Source organism: Carettochelys insculpta, chromosome 2 (genome assembly GCF_033958435.1).
Source record: "Carettochelys insculpta isolate YL-2023 chromosome 2, ASM3395843v1, whole genome shotgun sequence".
NCBI classification, from domain to species: Eukaryota; Metazoa; Chordata; order Testudines; family Carettochelyidae; genus Carettochelys; species Carettochelys insculpta.
The window spans coordinates 229,794,794-229,816,840 of NC_134138.1; the positions used below are offsets into that span (position 1 = coordinate 229,794,794).

Below are 22,047 nucleotides of genomic sequence, written 5' to 3' on the forward strand. Positions count from 1 at the left end.
GACCAGCTCTCCTGTATCCATGCTCAGTATTTTGCCTTCTGCTATAGCTGACTCAATCTGGTAGTGGTGGTTATTGCTTTTTCCATGCATGTTTTGCTTCTAGAAGGAAGCGTTCTCTTCCATGAAGCATGGCTGTTTTTTCAATAGGCTGGTCTCTAATCATCTCATCAGCCATATTCCCAAAGTCAGAAGTTACAATCAGACTCTGCACAGAAGTGATATACTGCATTATAGTTTCTCCTGGTTTCTGCTCACTCTGGTGAAATTTGTAGCGATTAATTACTACATTCACTTTTGGCACAAAAAAGTTATTTAATGCAGTGAGTGCAGTCTCATATTTACCATCTGCAAGGGAGAAAGTGTAAAATATACATTGTCCTTCTGCTCCAATGCAGTGGATTAGCAGAGCACATTTTCTTACTTCAGAAATCCCTGTATAACTGATTGCAGGCAGATAAATCTCAACCATCTGAATCCAGGCAGTAAAAACAATGAGGCTCACCTGGGTTTTGCAGAAAGGGTGCAGGTTGGTTCAGAGGGAGAAGACACGTCCTCATCGCTAAAATGTTGTATCATGCAAGCAAGGTACTAACAAACTTCAACAGAACTTAATTTACAAAAGTGAAACCTCTTTGCAAAGCTGCTGCATCACTCTCACTAAGCCCCCAACTAACCTTCTCTCTTCTTCCTGTTTCCTGTGCTTCCAGACTCCCAGGAGCCAGTGCTCTCAATTCTAGTAATTACAAGTAGTATTATATCTAAAACACTACACTGTGTGAGCTGAAATTTGCTATGTTGGGTGTCCTGTTGTACGTGGAATTTATTTCATTTTATTTTTAAAATAGATGTCTCCACAGAATTTCACAAAAACAAATAATTTACAATGTATATTCAGTGCATTTGAAAAAAAGTTTATTTTTATTTTGTTTGTTTGTTAATTTTATAGAGTAAATACACCAAACTTAAGAAAAAGCTGTTGTTTTGTAGAGGCATGATGAAAGTCTGGGAATGCTTAAAATTGTGTGTATATGTCAGTGTTTGCATGGTATGTGTTCGATATTACACAATACAGTAGCATTTCAGAATGTTTTGATATATAAGGATCTCTTATTTCTTGATGCACTCAAATGAAAGCAGTTATATAAATTCTAGGGGGTAAGTACCTGTACTGTAGAAAATTTCAACCTTGAAACAATTTTATTTCTTTGAGCTTTGAGCGCAAAGGTGACCATAATTTGAAATAACTTTGCACAGTTGTCTAGCATTTGACTTGATGCAATACCGGTAATCATAATAAGCTGTTGTCTTCTATACGGAGCTGTGGACAAAAGCCTTACACCTGCTGCTATTTCTTTTTGTTTTGGTTTGGTTTGGTTTGGTTTTGTTTATTTGTGGGTTTATGAATTGGCCAGATTTGGGCAGATCAGCAAAGGTGCATCCCTGAGGCATTTACCCCTAATTTCAAATTCATGGCCAAGAAACTGTAATACTAGAGATTTTCAAAGGAACAGTTGTAAGAATTTTTGTAACATGGGCAGAGCAACCCATTTTCCCAAAATCTCAATCATGAATTACAGTGTGCAGTGTAAGAGACTGGTCTATAGGAGCCTGACCTGATTTGTTGCTGAATTTGGAAGTTCTGTAGTGACTGAGGATGGGGAATGGTGTTTTCTGCAAACATGTGGAAGAAAATAAGGTCATAGGTAACAGCCAGCATGGATTTGTAAAGAACAAATCATGCCAAACAAGTCTGGTAGTTTTTTTTTTGTGTTTTTTTTTTTGACAGGATAATAAGTTTTGTGGATAAGGAAGAAGCAGTGGACGTGGTAAGGCATTTGGTACAATCTCACATGATCTTATCAATAAACTAGGAAAATACAACTTAGGTGGGGCTACTATAAGGTGGGTGCATAACTGTCTGGATAATTATTCTCAGAGAGTAGTTATTAATGGTTTGCAGTCATGCTGGAAGGGCATAACAAGTGGGGTTCCACAGGGGTCTGTTTTGGGACCGGTTCTATTCAATATCTTCATCCATGATTTAGATATTGGCATAGAGAATATATTTGTTAAGTTTCCCTGCTTTGCACCCCTTCTACTAACCCCCTTCCCTGAGGGAATGCAGCTTCAGGGATTGGGGGTTGGGGGAAGGGGATGGCATGGAGCAGCACAGAAGTTGGGGCCCCCTGCACTCCTCAGGTCCCTCCAGCCAAGAGGCTTGGGGGAATTGGTGCAATGGTGGGAAGGGCAGGGTGGGGACAAAAAGGGTGGAGGTTGGGGCAAGGGTACAGAGAGACATACTCCAGACTGTATGGACTCCTGAGATGAAACGTGAAACCGTTCAGGCCATACATGGTCCATGAAACAAGGGTCTCATGGCCTATCTGTTTCAATTTGGGCACCCAAAGTTAGTAAGCGTTTCTAACAATTTGGGCCATAATTTTTCTGGGCCTTAGACTTCCAATGGTAAAATGGGGATATAAAGCCCAACTTCTCACAGAAATGCTCTGGAGATAAATTCATTGGTGTTTGTAAAGCACACATGTTATGGTGAGAGCACCCTAGAAGTTCCAGTAAGGAAATCAATAATGTTGTATGCAATGCAGAATATGGATGGTGTCCATTAATTGAGGCCCAGGGGATTGTGTTGAATAAGGAGGATAAAAAGAAATATTGAATAATTAAATACATGGTCACTGAATTAGGCAATAATCCTGTAGAGTGGAAGGTGGGGAGAAGTGATCATTTAATTAATGAAAGTATCATTCATGCACACAAGGGTGGAGAGAGAGGAACAAAAATTCTGTGGACTGTCTTAATGATATTTCCTATTGTTTGAGTCTTGGATTTTTCAGCTATACAACAATACATGGTGTTAAAACTATGTAAAAGGAATGTCACTAACTTGTACCTGGACTCATAGATCCAGAACTGCAGCTTTTGAGATGCTGTTAATACTTATGTGCCACAGACACCATGCCAGCAGGCAGGGACGATGTAGAGAAAGAGACAAACCCTCATAGAATCATAGGGCTGGAAGGGACCTCAGGAGGTCATCTAGTCCAGCCCCCTGCTTCAAGCAGGATCAACCCCCACTAAGTCATCCCAGCCAGGACCTTGTCAAGCTGGGACTTAAAAACCTCGGGGGATGGAGAATCCACCACCTCTCTAGGCAGCACATTCCAATGCTTCACCACCCTCCTGGTGAAGTAGATTTTCCTAATACCCAACCTACATCTCTCCTTCTGTAACTTCAGACCATTGTTCCTTTTTCTGCCATCTGACACCACTGAGAACAGTTTCTCACCATCGTCTTTAGAGCTCCCCTTCAGGAAGTTGACGGCTGCTATTAAATCGCCCCTCAGTCTTCTCTTCTGTAAACTAAACAAGCCTAATTCCTTCAGCCTCTCCTCATAGGTCTTGTGCTCCAGCCCCTTAATCATTTTTGTTTGCCCTCCACTGAACCTGCTCCAGCAAATCCACATCCTTTCTATACCGGGGGCCCCAAAACTGGACACAATATTCCAGATGTGGCCTCATCAGTGACGAACAGAGGGGAACAACCACTTCTCTAGATCTGCTCAAAATGCTCCTCCGAATGCACCCTAGTATGCCGTTAGCCTTCTTGGCTCCAAGGGCACACTGTTTATTCATATGCAGCCTTTCATCCACCATAATCCCTAGGTCCCTTTCCACTGTACTGCTGCTTAGCCAGTCAGTCCCCAGCCTGTAACAATGCTTGGGATTCTTCTGCCCCAGGTGCAGGACTCTACACTTCTCCTTGTTGAACCTCATCAGATTTCTTTTGGCCCAATCCTCCAATTTATCCAAGTCACTCTGGATCCTATCTCAACCCTCCAACATATCTACCTCTCCCCTTAGCTTAGTGTCATCTGCAAACTTGCTGAAGGTGCAATCCAGTCCCTCATCCAGGTCATTAATACAGATGTTGAACATACCTCATGCCTAAGGAAACCGTATCTCCCTGTCCGAAATACAGGACAGGGAGATTTGGGTGTGGAGGGGCAGCTCCTCCTGGCTCCACCAAGCCTCTGGGACCCAGGAAGGAAGCAGCAGTTGCCAGCCTGCCTGGGAGCCCAGGGAAGCAGCATCCACCAGCCCTACCTGGGAGCCCTGGGGAAGCAGCAGCCACTGGCCCTCCCCAGGAGCCCCAGGGAAGCAGCAGGGCCACAGCGGCTACCCATAGGCCCCTCCCCCTCGCGATTCCCCAAGGCTTGGGGAAGTGACTCCTGCCAGCAGGTGTGCCTGCGCTTCTGCTGGCGGAAAAGGTCAGCGGGGGTGTGCTCAAATAAGGGACAATTATTTTCTTTTAAAAAATAAGTCAGGATGCCTTTTTGGCATCCCTAATACAGGATGGATGGTCACCCTGCTCATGCCCCTCTTGGTTTTTCTGGCATCTCATGGCCCAGAAGATCCCAACTGGTGGGATAGTTTATGCTGCTCTTTGTAATCAGGGTTTTACCTCCCTTCTTCACCAGGGTCCTAGAGAGACATCCACAATAGAACTTGTCTTGTTAAATTCCTTTTGCTTGCACGTCACACTGCAACACTTCCTATGTTCATTGCCGCATAATTTTGCTAGCCACTTAGAACTGCTTTTGTTGGACCCTCAAGATCAGTTTCCTCTTTTGGGGAAAGGGGGCTTTGCAGGGCAGAATATGTCTCTACTCCCATGTATGCAGAAGACCCCCAAAAAGTAAACAGACCAACTAATTGGCTGAAATCTTTTACTGTGCCAATGGGGTTCTCCAAGATCTGCTTCCTCCTCAGCAGATCTTGAGGGTGAGAGAGGCAATTTTGCTCTCCATGCTTCCTTCCTTAAAGAAAACAAATAGCAGATGGCCATCCAGTCGCCTTTTAAGTTTGCCAGGTCGATAGTGAAATTACCCTATTAGTAACGTTTATGGAGCAATGAAAGGAGAACAAAGAGGGGTGGTCACTAGTGGAAGGACAGCAGTCTTGAAAAGATAGAAGTGCCTGAGCAAGCAAGAATAATCTAACTATTTTCAGCTGTCCATAGCATAGCAGTCCAGGTACTAAATGAATTGAATCACGTAACCTTTTGAGTTTTATACAGTGCTAACTTTTGTATGTTTTATTTCCTGCTAAATAGACCTCTTTATGAATACAAGCAAACTTTAAATTCAGTAGTCTGTCAGAAGAAGAAAAAAATGTATTGGAAAATGTATGTTGCCTCTTCCACTTCAGCACTAATTAAATAAGTAATTTTTTATTGCTAACAACAAAAGAATATATTCCTCAGCACAGGGAAGTCAGGCAGACTGAATTTTGTATATATCTGTTCTTTTAATACTGAGTGATATGTTAATCCTTCCATTGTTACTTTGAGAGGTTTGTCTTTTTAAAAAAGATTAAGATATAAAATGTACAAAAGGGAATTTTAAGGGAAAAGCAGGATGTTAGAATAGTAGAGGTATATCAAAGACATGCCATTCGTTTTATGATTTCACTGTGTGGTATATTTCTGGCAGGTCTAGGCTAATTGCCTTTTAGTACTCAATTTTTGTGCCACCCATTATTGAAAATAGGTTTGAACAATTGTATGTTGAATGAGATGGAAAATTGGTGGGCCAGCACGAATGCTGTGTCTTAGCTGGAGTCAGAGAATTGCTCACATCAACTCATTGTCTGGCGTTATGAAATAAACAGTTATGATCACCACTTAATCATAATTATACTAAAGTTACATCTCTACTGAGCCAGGAATCTCAAGCTAACAAAATTTTACAAACTGAATATAATATTGGAAAGCTTAGTACAAGATTGTATATAAACTTGCCATGAGGCGCAAATTTTATTTTTCCCTCTAAACAAAATCCACAAAGATGTTGACACAACATGGCATATATCCATGATGCTAAGAGTTTCATATGCACAAAGTCTTAAAGTGTAATCATCTTCTCCAAGGATGTAAGCAATATGCAGGATCTGAACTCAACATATGCTCAAAGGCATCTTTGTTGTCAGTATAGTACTCCCATTTTAACAATAAGATAGATACCAGTGGTTCATAATTTAACATAAAGCTCCTTCCTTGCTCCAAATATCTTAACAGGATAAATAAAACAAAGTATCAGAGGAGAGATTGCTAGAAGAGTTGAGTTTGCAGGAGGGAAGACACAAAAGGTACTGGGCCAAGAGGACAGAAAACTAGTTCTTGGTGATGGTACAGCATGGTGCCAAGCAAAAGCTAAGTGGGTTAAAGGATTGGGAGGGTTGTTAGGCAAGGAGAAAATGAGAACAACTGGGGCAGGGTGGGAGGTGGGAGAAGTTGTATAAGGCATTGTAAGTGATGCTGAGGCACCTCTCTGAATTAGGAGAAGATAGTAAAATGGTGGAGGTTTGAAGCAGGAGTGGATACAATTAGACTTGGGTGAGAGGAAGTGTCTGGTCGCATTTTGGATAGCCAGGAGAAGAATGTGAGAGGCTGCATGGCCCGAAGGAAGAGGTTACAGCAGTTAATGCAAGGAGAGAATTCAGGAGTGGACAGAATTTTAGTAGGGGAAATAATGGAAAAAGGGCAAAGTATGGAGATACTAATATCATGGAGGAAGCTTCACCATTTTCCCCTCCAGATAGTAGATGCTTGATACAGCTCTGAAATAGGAGATTTCAGAGCTGTGTTGACCCCTACAAATCTGCAGATATCTGCAGATATCCTCATCTGCGGGTGTGGATGCAGAGATCGACAGCTCATTTTTGTGGGTACAAATGTGAATACAAATTTTGTATATAGAAAATTTCTAAAATTTTGCCTCTTGCAAATTTGCGGGTATCTGCTTTGTAGTCACCAGTATACCCATGCATACATACAGATGTGATGCAGTAATAAATTTTGTGTCTGTGCTGGGGCCTATACATATGTGGGGTTGCTATTTGCTATCCCAATTTTTGGGAAGGAACATGGAGTGTACATCATACTGCTCAGCAGAGAACCTGCCTTAGTTGTAATCAAATGGAAAGCACTGTGCAACACCAAGTTAATTACCATTTTCGGCAATCCAGACTACACTCCACTTCCCATGTTGTCCTTGGAGAGAGTGCAAAAAAAAAACCACAAAAATTGATTGAGGGCTGTTGAAAATGACTTCTAGTGAGAGATTTATAGAGCTCAATCTGATTAGCATACTGGAAAGACTAGTAGATTTACTCTGGCATTGCTCAGGTCCTTAACTCAAGTTGGTAGGGTGTTTTTGTGTTTTTATTTTTTTTAATAAAAGAAAAATGTACATGCGTTTATTAAAATGATTTTTTTCAAAAATACAGTGTTAATTTATGAAGTTCATTTTTATTTTGGATTTCCTTAAAAAAGTGATTGTTAAAATCTGTACTGTTTAATTTTTTAGTAAATTTTTAAATAGGAAATCCATTGTGTATTTTTTCTTCGTCCCTATAAATTCTTATTTGCCAAGTTTTAATGAAAAAGGGCTATAGTAAATTTGGTTTCCAATAACATCATCTTCTGGTTTTCAAACCTTAAACATTGATTTACCTGTGCCAAAACAGAGCACTAGTCTAAATTTGTCTTTTTAAACTTCTTGCTGTAAGGTTTATTGAGAAGCAATCCTATTCCAAGTTCATGTTTTTCTGGCTCATCTTGATCTGGTCTCTTTCAGCCTTTGCTCGCTTATGTCAGTTTTGAGGACTGCATTTGATTTGGTGATTCTGTGTCTTTTCTGTATGGTTTTATGAGAAACAATCCCATTCCAGGCATATCCCATTTTCCTGGCACAATCAAATCCTTACGTTGCTTTAAATTATAAGAGGAAGCTGTATATAAATTTGCCAGGCCTAGTTCTTACTGTTTAGGAAGAATTATTGATAAAACAGATAAACTCCTTCTAAAATATGTAGTAGATTGAGAAGTGGCTTCTTTACAATATAAAATTACTTTCACAGGGAGAAAATACCAAGCACTTAAGGGGCTTTTTAATCTAGCAACAAAGGCATATCAAGAAACATTGGTTGAAAGATGAAGCCAGTCTGGTTCTTGAGAGCCTGGGGGGACGGGTGTTGCAGGCTGGCTGCTGCTTAGCTATAGGGTATGCTGACTGCTCAGGAATGGTTGTAAGAGCAGGTCCAGGAGGACATCCACGGGAGCCACAATGCCTCACACTGGAGGATGACCCAGATTATGGAGCAGTGGCTGTGGGCCAACACATAATGGTGGTTGCAGGCCTGGGACCAATTTATGTCCTGCTTTGATGCCGTGACCGGCTTCTGATGGGACATGATGACCCTGCTGCCCCCACCACCCTGCCTTGCTGCTGTCCCGCAGGGCATTCCAGACCTGTTCCAGTGGCTGAAGGCCATGCCCACCCCTCCCCACCGATTCTCCCTGCTTACCCAGACCCTGCCACAGCCCCATCTCCCCCATAGATCCTCCTAGTCCTGGCCCCATCCCAGCTCCAACGGGGCCCCCAAACTCACAGCGGGAGGGGATTCTTAGGCTGACACCACTCAGTGTCCCACTCTCCTTCAGCTTGGTGATGCCCCCACCTCCTCCATGTTTTGAGCCCCGCCATCCAAGTTCTGATGCCCCACACTCGCTGTCCCATACCCCATCACTGTATATAGGCAACTGCATTCCAGTTTGTTGTAAATAGTTTTGAATTGTACTGTTTATTTTTGGCACACAGTTTTGTAGTTGTTGAGTAAAAGACACTTCATTGTTCACCACACCCTCATCCCTCTTTATTGAACAGGGGTTGGGGAGGGGTGAGGAGGTGAAGGGAAGGGTCGTGGTGGGGATAGGGTAGGGCACTGGGGGAGCCCTGGGGAGGGTTACAGGGGCCATGGGAAAAGCTGTCACTCAGGGCCTTGTGGTTCCTCACACCATTCTGATGGGCCTGGTGGATGGGAGCTGCACCCAGCTGCTCATATGAACAACCCTTGTGGCTGGCAGCCACTCCCCACTGCAAAAGGAAGATCTTCCCCTATCCGTCCACAATGTTGTGCAGGGCACAACGTGCTGCCGCAACTTGGGGGACGTTGTGGTCCCCCACATCCAGGTGGGTAAGCAGGCACCTAAAGTGTGCCTTGAGGTGGCCAAAGGCACCCTTGGCCTGCAGTCCTGGCCCAGTTCAGTGAGGCATTGAAGAGTTTCTGCCTAGGGTCCAGCTGGCCAGTGTAAGGCTTCATGAGCTAGGCCATGATGGGGTAGGCCACATCCCCCCCCAATGCACAGTGACATCTATGCTTCCCTGGCTGCCAGCTCACAGCAGGGGACAAATGTGCCCACCTGCATCCTCTGGCACAGGCTGGAGTTGTGGAATACATGGGCGCCATGTGCCCAGCCTGCCCACCCAATTTAAGTGTCCGTGAACTGTCCATGGTGGTTGACCAGGGCATGCAGCCCATCAAAATGTATCCCATGTGGTTGATATACTTGACTGTGTTATGATTCAGGGCATGGATAGAGATGTGGGTCCCATTGATGGCCCCGACACAATTCGGGAAACCCAGGGCAGCGAATCCGGCCATGACTGCCTCCACGTCTCCCATATGGATGAACCTCTGCAGCAGGATGGTGTTGATGGCTGTCATGACCTGCAGAGGGAGTGAACCGAACACCCCAGCCCCCGAGGTCTCTGGGAGTCCCAGCTTTTGAGGCCACCCTCCTCCACGTCAGCAGGGCTGTGCAAGGGTGGGATGGCACGGTCCCCCAGGGACAGGGCTTCCCACCCTCGCACTTCTGGCCCTGCGTCTCGAGGGTCCCCCTTGCGCAGGACACCCATTCCCATTTCTCGCCCTGCAGGGACTGCTGCCCAAGAGTGCCTTATCTCCATGAGGAGGGCCCTGATAGTGGACTTCCCCACGCCAAACTGGTTTCCCACAAAGTGGTAGCTGTCAGGGGTGGCAAGCTTCCGGAGGGCAACTGCGACACACTTCTCCAAGGGAATGGTGGGCTGCAGCTGAGTGTCCTGTCTCTGGAGGGCAGGAGTGAGAGAGAGACAGAGCTGCATTCGGGAATTCTGGAGCCAGTGCTGCTCATCCCACTGCCCCACGACCAGGTTGTCCCACCCATTGGCATTGTGGTGGTGCCTCCAGATCCACCTGTGCACTTGCGGGGGGATAGGTACAGATATGACTGTCCTGCAGCCATGGTGAGGTTCTCAAAGGTTGGCTCGGGATTATTCTCTGTGAGGAAGAAGAGGATGGCCATCAGGAGGTGCAGCAGGTGCTGAAGCACCTCTGTGTGGGGCCAACACAAGCCTGGGAGCTGCTCTGGCACCATGGTTCCCTGTAATGAGTTGTCTCTCCCAGAAAGAGTTGAAGCCCTGCTCTCGCTGTGCTGTTCCTCTGGGAGGTATGCACGCCTGCAGCATAGGATGGGAATGGATGTCTGGGGGGATTCCCTTTAAGTGTGCGTCTCGTTGGCACTCCTGGAAGGCAATGGTGACCTGAGAACCTTTTTGCTGTGGTTCTGGTTGGCCATTGTGCCGGTAGAGCGGCCGGGGTGTCATCAGAGTGGATCACAGTCTGGATGTGACCTGTTGACTGAAATTTTGTCACAAAATATCTTTTGACAAAAACTTTTTTTTGACAAATTGTTCTAATCTAGATGCAACATCAGAGACAGAAAAAGAGAATTCTGTGGGCAGAGCCTCAGGTGGCACACATTGTCATAGCTCCATTGAAGTGAATGAAGCTGTAACAATTCACACTAATGGAAAATCTGCCTCAGTAGGCTTAAGTGATTTTTAGGAACAATTATTGTTTGTTAAAATAGACAAGTATCCAAATAAAGTATGTAATAACTTCTATTTCACTTTGCATAGTAGTCTGATACTACAGTTCTCTTTTAAAAGGTGCATAAGAAATTTTAATGTAATTAAAAAAAAAAGAAAATAGCATATTTTGAAACTTGACCCAACACAAACATATTAATGTTTCTCTACTAATTGTTCTAATTTGCTATCCAGATTGATAGGGCTTTTAAAGACAAACTTACTAATGTATTACATGTTCAAAGCTCTTTCACACAATCGTAAAAGCATTTCAAGTTGTTCTGTTCCATTTTGGTAAATGACACTAATTATAAAAATACATGTTTTCGATTCTGAATTAGATGCTCTTACAAAGAGGTCAAGTTTGTTTATATATTGCTTCTTAACAAGTCAGGGTTCTTTATTTTAACTTTTACTTATTTTTGTAGTGTCATAGGAGAACATGGCTTTTACCTCTGCCTGTAAAGTACTAGTAAGGTATGATCAGTTTTCAAAAGAAAAATACGTTAAAACACTCTTGTTCTCTAGCACCTTAAGTATTGTAGAAGAGAGAGCAATGGAACAAAACCAAGAAGCTTGCCTTTTTTTTTTTTTTTTTTTTTTTTTTGTTCCTGGTAGTATCATGGCATTAGTATAATGCAGTTTCTATCTTTCATGCACTGTGCACAAGTTCAGGACCACTCATTTCCATGTCAGAACATAGCATCCATATGAAATTTAATCCACACATCCATTCTTGGCATGGTGCAGTCATACAGTTTCTTATGTTTTTGGTGTGTCTGTTACTATTCAGATGGGGTTGGGGAAGATGTTATAAACTTACCCATGAAAGCTAATATGCACAATGTGCAAAAAATTAGAGTGTTAAATACTTTTAGGACCCCAGGCCTCCCTGTATTGATGTTAGGGTGAGTTTTACAATATATATTATATTTTACTAAAAACCTACTAGCTCCCATAATGCATCCTCATTAACGGTGCTGTAGTTTGAAGTTCTTCAGGATTTCTATTATAAACTGGTTGTTATCAGTGGGGCCACGTCAAGGGCTTTTTCAGTTTGATGTAGGCTCAAACCTTGACAAGCTTACACATGATCTTAAATTACCAATCTTTGGGCCAGAACTATAATTTTGCAATGTTTAGTGCCTAGTTAAAAATGGATTCAACCTGGTTAACGCTTTTAGTAATGACGATAGAATAAATTTTAAATAGTGATAATTAGCATTATTGGTGAAATCTAATAGGGATGATTACATGTTAAAATTAAAATAGTGATTTACTGTCACAGGCAATTGTTTTTATGCATGAATTAGAATTAAATTTAATTTATGCCTCAATTTGATATGAAAGGTGAATGGAAAATCTTGTTCTTGAATAAATAATGTCATCTGTGCAAAGAAAACTAACTACATGACTGAATTTAACCTCATAGCAGCTGAAATACAATGAGATAATGGAAATAGCTAAAATTGGAGCCGGTGCAAATGACAGAGTTCAGAACATATAGCTGTTGGGGAAAGAGTGGTGCATTAAAATGATAGCATAAATTTTGATGTGTTTGTTTTCTTTAAAATGCCTTGGACACAGTATAGAGTGTAAGCATAGTTCGATGATGTCAAAATCATGGGAATTTAATTTGAGATCAGATAGCCATCAACGATTCTTGATTTCAGTTACAAGAAATACAGCTCTCAGACCACCAGGTAGAGAAACTTTCCATGAACATTTGTTCTCAATCAGTTAATGTTTCAGACTTGGTCGTCTAACAGGATAATGTGATTCCCCCACTTTCCAAGGTCTCGTTTGGTTCTCAAGGAAATCAGACTGCAATGCTGTTGCTGCAATGATGATTCAAATAAAATAGTACATCTGTACAGTCTACTCATTCCATTATAGATTGTGTGACATTATTTCTCAGTTTCGTATAATTTTTGTGTGACGCCCTTGCTTTTGCTGGTAGGCAGATTTATTGCTGCTTTAATGCAAATTAAAATGCTACTACTTCCTGTGTGAACTTTAGCTTGACTGAAAAAGGAAAAGTTATCATTCAGATTCAAATAAGCAATATAGTATTTATGGCAGACAATAATGTAAGTGTAAAGTGGTGTGTTCCAAACCTGTCTTCAATAGATTTCAGTTCAAGTCTGGAGTCTTAGAGAGAGCACGTACATTCATTGCTATGCTATATCTGAATGTTTGGAATAGAAGGTGATGTTTTGTTTGGTGTTTGGCACTTCAGTAGCTAAAAGACAAGGCTGTCAGAAGCCTTATAGAGGCTCTTGATGACATCAGACAATTTACTTGTACAGTAATCCCTCAAGATATGTGCATTCGACGCGCGTATCTCACAGTGCGATTGGAGGGGGACCCCGGAAGTTCCAGTCCGAGGCAGCTACTGCGGTGCACAGGGAGGAGATCACCCTGTCAAAGGGAAAACAGATGGCACAGCCAGCTCTTCCTGTCAGTGCCATTGCTGGGGAGGGGGTCAAAGGGTGGGGGGGGTCAGGGGATCCCCTTGTTAATGGGGATCCCGCTGTTAAAAAGCTGCTGATTGGTGGATCAAGTTCCTCCAGCTGAGCCAAAGGCAGCTGAAGCTGCAGGGGGATCTTCTCCCCCACACACCTCTGCAGTGGCGACTGCTTCTGGCTCAGCTTGAGGAGCTTTGCTCTGCCAGCTAGCAGTTTTTTAACGTGGGGATCCCCATTAACAAGAAGATCCCCCACCCCACCTGTTATGGAACTGAGGGGCTAAGCTAGAGGCACCCCAGGCCTAGCTGGTGGCCCCGCCCTCTCAATTTGCATGAATTTGCATGAATTTTGAGTTGTGCTTGGTTTTCCAGGAATATAACTTTCACACAAATCAAGTGTCTGCTGTATAGCAACTGGTTTTAATCTGGGCTGTGAACCTAAGCAACTACTGAACACCATGTAGAGGGTGGCTGCCTCTTTCACTGGAAAATGTTCAAGGCAGACTTGGATTTATGTAATTCACTTACATAGTCCAGTGAAATTCTTTGTGTGCATTGTGAGATTGACTTCTGTTTGGCTTCAGTCTTCAATACATTCATGTACTTTTGAGTAAAGTTAAAAGTGTGCATGGGTTTGCAGGATCAGGGCCACAGCGAGATGCTGTCATCAAAGACATGGGCTGCATCTACGTTAGCAAGTTCTTTCGGGGAAAAAAATGGGCCTTTTGCGAGAGAACCCATGGAGCATCTACACATAAAATGTGCTCTTTTGATCTGAAATGGAAAGAATGCAGCACTTTTTCCAGAGGCCCTCTTCCTCTCCCAGATGAGGAAGAGCACCTTTTTCTGAAAGATTCTTTCAGAAAAAAAATGTACGTAGACGCTCTGCTGATCCTTTATTCGAAAGAGCAGTACTCATGGTGCCAGATTTTTCAGTACCCAGTCCATTCTTTCAAAAGAGCTGGGGCTGTGTGGAAACTCTCCATCAAAAAAGCAGATCAGTTTTTTTTTTTAAATTCACTTTTCTGTGTGTGGATGTACTTTTTCAAAAGCAGTTTGTTTGGTCCTTCCCCCCTGGAAAAGATCTTCGAAAAGAACTTTGTTTCCAAAGTTTGCTGTAGTGTAGACATAGCCATGGTGTACATACAAAGTAATTTCAGGGGAGGGAGATTAGTGTGCTTTATGTGAGCTGAATCTGAGAAGAGAACACACAGTTCTCTCAGTGACTAATAGAGTCTTAAGTAGTAAGCACATTGTGATTAGTAAGTGTTTTATTATTCATTCCTAAAGCCACAAATGTTCATAAAAGATGTTCAGTGTAATGTGGATTGTAAAGGCATGCACACACGCAAAAGTAGGGGAAGATTCAAGCTGATGTACTAGGATGAATTCTCTCCTGGATATCATGTATTTCTGTTTCCAAAAAAAACAATAACAAAACATAAATCCTGTTACTAACCAAACCTTGAATCACTCAGAATACTAAATTAAATCAGCAATTTAATAATTCTCAGTTGTCGTGTCTTCCTTGTTTGGCAGGAAAAGTGTATGGCATTTGGTAACACAGCAGTACGGTAAATAATTTAATAATCAGTATTGACACACAAAACATATGGTCTTGAATTCCACATTGGGTCAAGTGGATCAAATATTAGTCATCTCTTTCTATTTTCTGTTTTGGAAGCTAGAAGTTTTATAATAGATTCAGATAGGCTACAGGTACCCAGTTTGACATGTACCGTATTACGTGGTATCTTTAGAAAAGCTATCTTGAGATAGGATCCCGGGTTACAGAGAAAATTCAACGTTTTAACTGTATATCATCAAAAGTAAAAGAAGCACATTCTCTTTGGAAGTTTTCCAACCTTTCATTTAGTTGGAAGGTATTGTTTTTAATAAATTGGAAACCTCACATATGTCCTAACTTTAATCTCTTATATAGAGCCCTTGTGCAGATTTGCAATTCTAGAACTTAATAATTGTGTCAGGAGGAGTTATTCCTGTGCCCTGCCTTGTAGGTGACAAAGTATTCAGAAATGAACATTCTTTGCTCACTTGGGCTATCACCTATGCAATCATTGTTCTGTTGCAAAACACAGCACCTCAGCATATGGTCTCAAGACCAGATTCTGGTTTCAGTTGCACCAACGTAACTTCAATGTAACTCCATTCTTGTGCAACGCCATTGACATCAGTGGAGCAGTTCTGGACATACAGTAGTGCAACTGAAACCATAATTTGGTTCTAAATCTCCAGTGTGTTTCTCAGAACCCTATTACCTTTCCCATTCAAGTATCTTTGCATAGCATTTCTTGGTAGCAAAAGCTATATAGCTAACCTGTGTTTAAACTTCTGTTGTAAAAAGCCTTCTTTCACATGTTTGTATTTTTCCCCAAAAGTGCTGGGTCTGAGTTGCTCTGTGTGTGGAAGCGAATTTTGAACAAAGCGTACTCATTTGTATTAAGTAATGTGAGAGTAGTGGGAAATGTGTTTGTGTTATGGTTAAGTTTTTTTAAAGCTTTTTCTTCATGTGCAGTTTTCAAAGACTAAGCCTGAAGACTGGCCTTTTGAACTAACTGGTCTTCATTATTAATGAGTTTCCAGACTAATCTGCAATAAAGTTACATTCTTTGGAGCGAGCGCTACAAAGTTTATTCTAAGTACGGTGCTGCAATACTAAATGTAGTAATACAGGATAAGTTAATATATGATATCAATATAATTGCATATTGTGATTTTCATTTTAAATTTGTTTCTTTTTTTGTTTTTGTTTTTTGGGGTTTTTTTTTGCTTACTATTTCACTGTGGAGTTCTTTTATTGAGTAAACTTTTTGATTTGTAATTATGGGAGTGGTGACGAAAATCAGTTGAGAGGTAAATGTGTGTGGTACCTCTTTTTCCTTAAAAGAAATCCAAGGAATTACATTCAAAGATTTCCATCAACAATACTGAGGCACTCTTGCAGAACGTGAAATTCCCTGGTTAGAGGCATAGGGAGCTGAAGCTTGAGGCTTTGCTTACACTGGTGAGTTTTGCCAACAAGCTAGCGGAATGTCCACACACACACAGTGCATTTTGTTGAGAATTTGTCAACAAAACTCAGCACTTTTGCTGGCCATGTTCTACTTCTTAGCCATGAGGCATAACACTTCTGCTGACAGATTCTGTCAACAAAATAGTAGTGTGGGTGCTCTGAGGGGGCCTTCTCTCAACAGAAAGGGCATCTAGAACAATGAACAGTCCTGTCTGCTGTGCTTTCAGGTGCCTATTTTGCCAAGAGAGCGACCGGGCAGTCCAGCTGCTCTGTCGACAGAGCCAAGCACTCTTCTGATTGGCTTTTGTATGTGGCCCCGCTTTGTCGACAGAAGTTTTGTTGGGGAATCTCTTCCAACAGTGACTTCTGTCAACAGAAAGCTGTAGTGTAACCATACCCTGTGTGTTCTTTTGTACCAAGTCAGAACACCACTCATTCAAATTTGGCCCAGTTGTGCTCCTGTCAGGACAGAGAGGTGGCCAGGCTATATTTGAATCGTGATGTGGCCTCACGTGCCTGCTTTCCTCCCCCACCTCCACAAACACACCCTTTTGCAGTTCTTCTGGCATTCATGGACACCAGCTACTCTCAGTTCCTGGGAAGATGCAGATTAGGGGCAATGGGAAGCTCTAGTCCCCAGAAGAATATGAGGTTTATTCTAGACTTCTGGCATTTCCTGGGAGGGAGCAGAGATATTGGTGGGTGGAGTCTGGGACTCCTAAAACTGCCTGTCCCCTGCTGGGTATAGTGCTGTTCAGCCCAGTCACCTCTCTGGGTGAGAGCTCAGGGCTGCATATGAGATTTTGGAGTTGGGTGCAGGACAATATAGGGCAAAGCACTCAGGGGTAGTGTGGAGTAGCAGAAGGGGACTGTGGAGCTGGCTGCAGGGAAGAAGCCATGGGTGTGTGTGAAGAGGGGCTGGGAGGGAGAGCTTGGGGCCAGGTGCAGAGCAGAGGAGGGAGACCTCTGGGCTCCTCCTGTTGGGAAGGTTCTGATTGTGCCCCAACTCTGTGCACAACAAATCTACATCAGCATTTTAGCCTGTTACCGGCTGCTGAGGACCAATATTTTACTGGCCTTCAAAAAAATAGGCAAACTAGCATGCTAATCTTGGAGAGTGGGTTGTGGGTACGCAAAGGTTAATGTGCGCAGAAAACAAAGTCTTGTGAAATTCCATATGCCTGTTTACCTAGGATAAGAGCGTTCTAGTGTTTATATTAAAATATGTAGGGCGGCTGTTCTTGTAAGGACAGCTTTGAAAGAGAACTTTTGTAATTGAATTAAACTGTTGCAATTTAGCTTAGACTATAGTCAGATGTGAACTAAGTAGCCAAATAATGACCATAGATGGTTTCATTCACTTGATCACAGAGTGATTTATGAATATTACAGCACGGTTTTGATTGTATCTGAGAGAGATGTATTCATATGATAATTATATATTTTTAGATAAGCAATAAATACTTTGGTTATACACTTGAGCCTCTTTAATCTGGCAACCTTGGGAAATAGGCTATGCCAGATTATGGAATTTTCCAGGCTGGGGGTGTTTACAATAATATGAAGGGTAAACAAATTCTGTAACGAAAGCTTTTGCATATACAACCCTTTTCAGAGTACTGTACATGAATAACATCATAAAATAAATCCTTAACTCACTGGGATTGGGGGTGCAGGGTCTGGGAGGATAGGAGGGAGGGTGCAGAGCATGCTGGTTGGGGTGCAGAGGCTGGGAGGAAGAGAGTGAGGGAGGATTCAGGGCATGCTGGGGGGCTGAGGGGTCTGGGAAGGGGAGGATGGGTGAGGAGATGGGGGTCATATGGTGGGATACATATGGGACCCCACTCTTAGGGATACCCCTGGCTCCATGCCCCTGGTGATGTGAGGCCAGTGGGAGAAGCAGGGGAAAAGCCTCCAGACAAGTGCTTCGCTATGCTGCCATTCCTGCAACGGCTGGGAAGGGAGAGCAGCTGTATGAGAGCTGCTTACTCTTTCCCTGCCATGCAGAGCCCACGGGCCAGATCTGGACTGTGGCTCACCTGGAACCAGTCTGCGAGGGCTCCCCCTCCCTAAAGTGGGGATTCAGTACTGGTGCGCCAGCCATGTGGAGGTCCAAACCATAGGTGTTCCTGGATCACAGATGCCCGGTTTAAGGAGGTTCAGAAGTAATGCTCAGGAAGAGGCATTGAATTCCAAATAAAGTGATCATCCTCAAAGCATTTGAGTGTATATTCCTACGGATGGTTGTAAAAAATAAGGACACTATGTAGCGAGCACATTTTAAATAATATTTTACGTGCATTTTAAGTTGTGTGTGTGTCCATATTAAAGCATAACTTTTTTAGTAAATGAATAGAGTTACTTATGGTAACTAAAAAGGACAAGAGAAAAATAAGACCATTTGCTATCATGAATCAAGATGCTTAATTCTCATTTCACTGGGAATTTGGTGCAACATTCAGCAGCATGATGGAAACTTTTAACTAGTCCTGTTGTCTTTACATAATTTTCTGAAAATTAGGAGAGTCTGACAATTGTATAAGTGTGCTGAACTGTTTTCAGTTATTTTTATAAGCTTCTAAGCTAGGTAGGTGGAAACAGGACAAGTTTAAATCGTTTAAAAAAAAAACTGCTCCAACCCCCTCCCCATTGCCTGTTTGTGATTAAATCACTCTTTATATTTGAAGGTTCAAGCACAAGTACGTCATGCAAAACTAAATTTTGACAAATTGAAGACTGATGTTTGTCAGAAAGTGGATCTTCTTGGAGCAAGTAGATGTAACCTCCTGTCTCATGTTTTAACAACATATCAGGTATTCAAAGAACACTTTGACCTCAAGCTTTCTTCTAACCTTAAAGCATGTTTTTCATATTATAGTTGTGTGACAATATGCTGGTAAGTATAAGACCATTTAAATCAGGGTTCAGCAACCTTTCTGAGGCGAAGTGCTGAAATTTGACTTTTTGACTTATATGTATGGTCCAAGTGCTGGTGATAGTTTTAAAAGTCACTAATAGTCCTACTTACCACAGCTTCGTTAATTAATTAAGATGCAGAGCTCTACCATTCAGGTGGTGGTTGGTAGCATTAGCTGGTCTTTTGTTAATCCGCAGGTGGCATGGCTTTGCGTAAGCTCCTAGCTGCATGGGGTAGGGCTGAGCTCCCACCTTGAGTACCAATGAAAATCATCTTGCATGCCACCTTTGGCACCAGTGTGGGGAGTTGCAGAGCCCTGATCTAAATCATTAGGAAAATGAAAGCTTTCACTAAATACTGATTATTTGACTAATGCTGTACTGAAATATTACTTTATTTATAGACCACTCTTCTTCATTTTTGGGAAAAAACCTCCCACACCATGGCAGCTATCCATGAAAGTTTCAAAGGTTATCAGCCATATGAATTCACTATGTTAAAGGTAAGGAACATACAGGGTGCGTGCGTGCGTGCGTGCGTGTGTGTGTGTGTGTGTGTGTTTTTAAATGTATCCATTGATCAACCATGAGAGTGATTTGGTAATAAATGTGAGAGAAGCTATACATGGTTTTTTTTAGTTACATGTTCATATGTGGGGTGTTTGTCATGCATTGCCTAGCAGTGGTGGTGACTGGAGCTCCATGCCGCTTTGAAAAATTGGGCCCTGCAGTAACTGCCTCATTTGCCCTCTCTTCCCCCACCTTGTCAGTAGGCCTGGATGGAATTTCAGGATTGCAGTAGAACTTCTGCATGTGAAACATTCTCAGAGCTTATGTTCATGATCTTTTCTGCCCCATTGTGAAAAATGGCTGACCACTGCAATTTGGGGATTCACTAAAGAAACAAAACATTCTTCTTCGAGTGTCCCCGTGGGTGCTCCACATTAGGTGTTGGGCTCGCCCGGCGCCGCAGATCGGATCTTCCAAGCACTTTCTGCCGGACCGCGCATGCGCCGGTGCGCGCCGCTCCCTTGCGCGCTCCTGGCCACGTGCGCGATCCAGTCCCCGCCAGTTCCTCTTAACCGCCATCGGCTGCAGACGGAATCCGACTAGGCTACGGCCAAGTTAGCGTATTCAATGGTTTTAACTGTTTTTTCTTTAAGGTTTTCAAGTTCTTAGGCTACTGTTAAGTTAGCCAGTTGTTATTTTCAAAAAAAAAAAAAGAAACAACAAGCGGGACGGCATTCAGTCCAGTCCTAGTAACAAGCGGAGCGCCGGAGGAAGGAGCCGAGGGCCATTAGCCCTCCTGCCGTAGCAGGCCATCGGAGAGGGGGAAAAACAGCACAGAGAAGGTGCTAAGTACCCATTAACAACTGAAAGACTCACCAACAATGTCCTCTTCAGGATTCAAGAAAAGTGAGTCCTGCCGAGAGGCAATGCCAGCGTCTGATGGGCACAGTCTCTGCATAAGGTGCCTGGGGGAGTCCCATGTCACGCAGAAATGCTCCTTCTGTGCAAAATTAACAGCCAGAGCAAGGAAGGACAGGGAGATGCGGCTGAAAATGCTGGTCTTCGACAAGGCCCTCCAGCCAGACGTGCCGGAGCGGCCGCAGCAGGAGGGACCCTCCGGGGCCCATAAAAGGAAAGCCGCCTCCCTCACCCCATCAGCGCAAAAATGGAGGAAAGCCTCCCCAACCCGATCCCTGCTGGCAACAGCAGTGAGCGGGACAGGAGGAGCGCGCAGCCCCCAGCCGCAGCAACAGCTGATTGGCGGCGGCACGGAGAGCCACGTGGAGGCGGCTCAGCCTCCGATAATCAAACAGTCGCCCCGCACCGCAGGCAGGGCGGTGGCTAAACAAGTGCCGGTACCGGCGGCACCGCAAGCAGCAGCACCGACCCCCGGGGAACCGGCGGTGCAGAGCACGCAGGCACGTAGCCCGCAGGCACCGGAGGACACTGCCCGTGCGGCACCGCCCATGAGCGTGCCGAGCAAGGCGTGGACGGGGCCGAGATCCCCTACATGTCAGGGGGTGGAGTTACCTCCTCAAGGGAGGGGGAAGGCTGCACACAAAACGAGGCACCGCAGCCCCTCTCCAGACAGGGCTGCAGAGTTGCTTTCTCTCAGCCCTCCGCTTATGCTGCAGACTCCAACCAGAAGGCAGGGGTCCCCCCTAGCCTACCCGGAGCCCCCGTCTCCATTTTTACAACCAGCCTCGCCTTGGCTGGGACCACCTTCACTCTTCCTGGGGTTTGAGCCACTGGAATACTATCACAAATCGCTCTCTCCAGTGTCCCAGATCTCTCGACGATCTCGCTCCCCCAGACGCAGAGGGTATGCACCAAGGGAGTGGTCTAGGTCACATTCCCAAGAACAGTGCCTATACTGCCATGGTCGCCCCTATCATGTGGGGCATAGACACCACCGGCAATCTAACAGGGAAAGATGCCCACAGACGGTCCCGTATCCCCGAGGGCAATCGCGAACGGGGACAGAGACTCAAGTATCTCAGGGGGAACTGGTTATGGAACCCCGAGATTTTCCCTTGCAAGCTTCCAGCGAGGGGATGTACCATCACCAACAGGATCCGGAAGGGTCCAGAGAGGCGTACCCTAGTGGTTCCTCGCTCTCCTCCCTGGACGAGGCTACGGCCCCGAGGGACGTCCATCCTCCGGACGATCTCAAACAGTTTCAAGAGCTGTTTAAGAGGGTGGCCTTCACGCAAGGCATCCAGACAGCAGAGGTGCAAGAGAAACACCATAAGCTCCTCAAAAATCTGAGACCTCCGGCCTCCTCCAAAATAGCAATACCGCTTGATGAAGCAATCTTGGAGTCCGCCACTATGATATGGCAGACCCCT

At 43.9% G+C, this 22,047-nt stretch overlaps 1 protein-coding gene across 5 annotated transcripts in view; it reads left to right on the plus strand.

The window, feature by feature from the left end:
- Positions 1 to 22,047, plus strand: part of ICA1 (islet cell autoantigen 1) — a 133,894-nt gene that overhangs the window by 79,065 nt on the left and 32,782 nt on the right. For all 5 annotated transcript variants that reach the window (XM_074984687.1, XM_074984689.1, XM_074984690.1 and 2 more), the window contains exons 7-8: positions 18,961 to 19,086; positions 19,594 to 19,692. In XM_074984687.1, the coding sequence (XP_074840788.1) occupies positions 18,961 to 19,086; positions 19,594 to 19,692 (225 nt within the window). The remainder of the gene's footprint in view (positions 1 to 18,960; positions 19,087 to 19,593; positions 19,693 to 22,047) is intronic.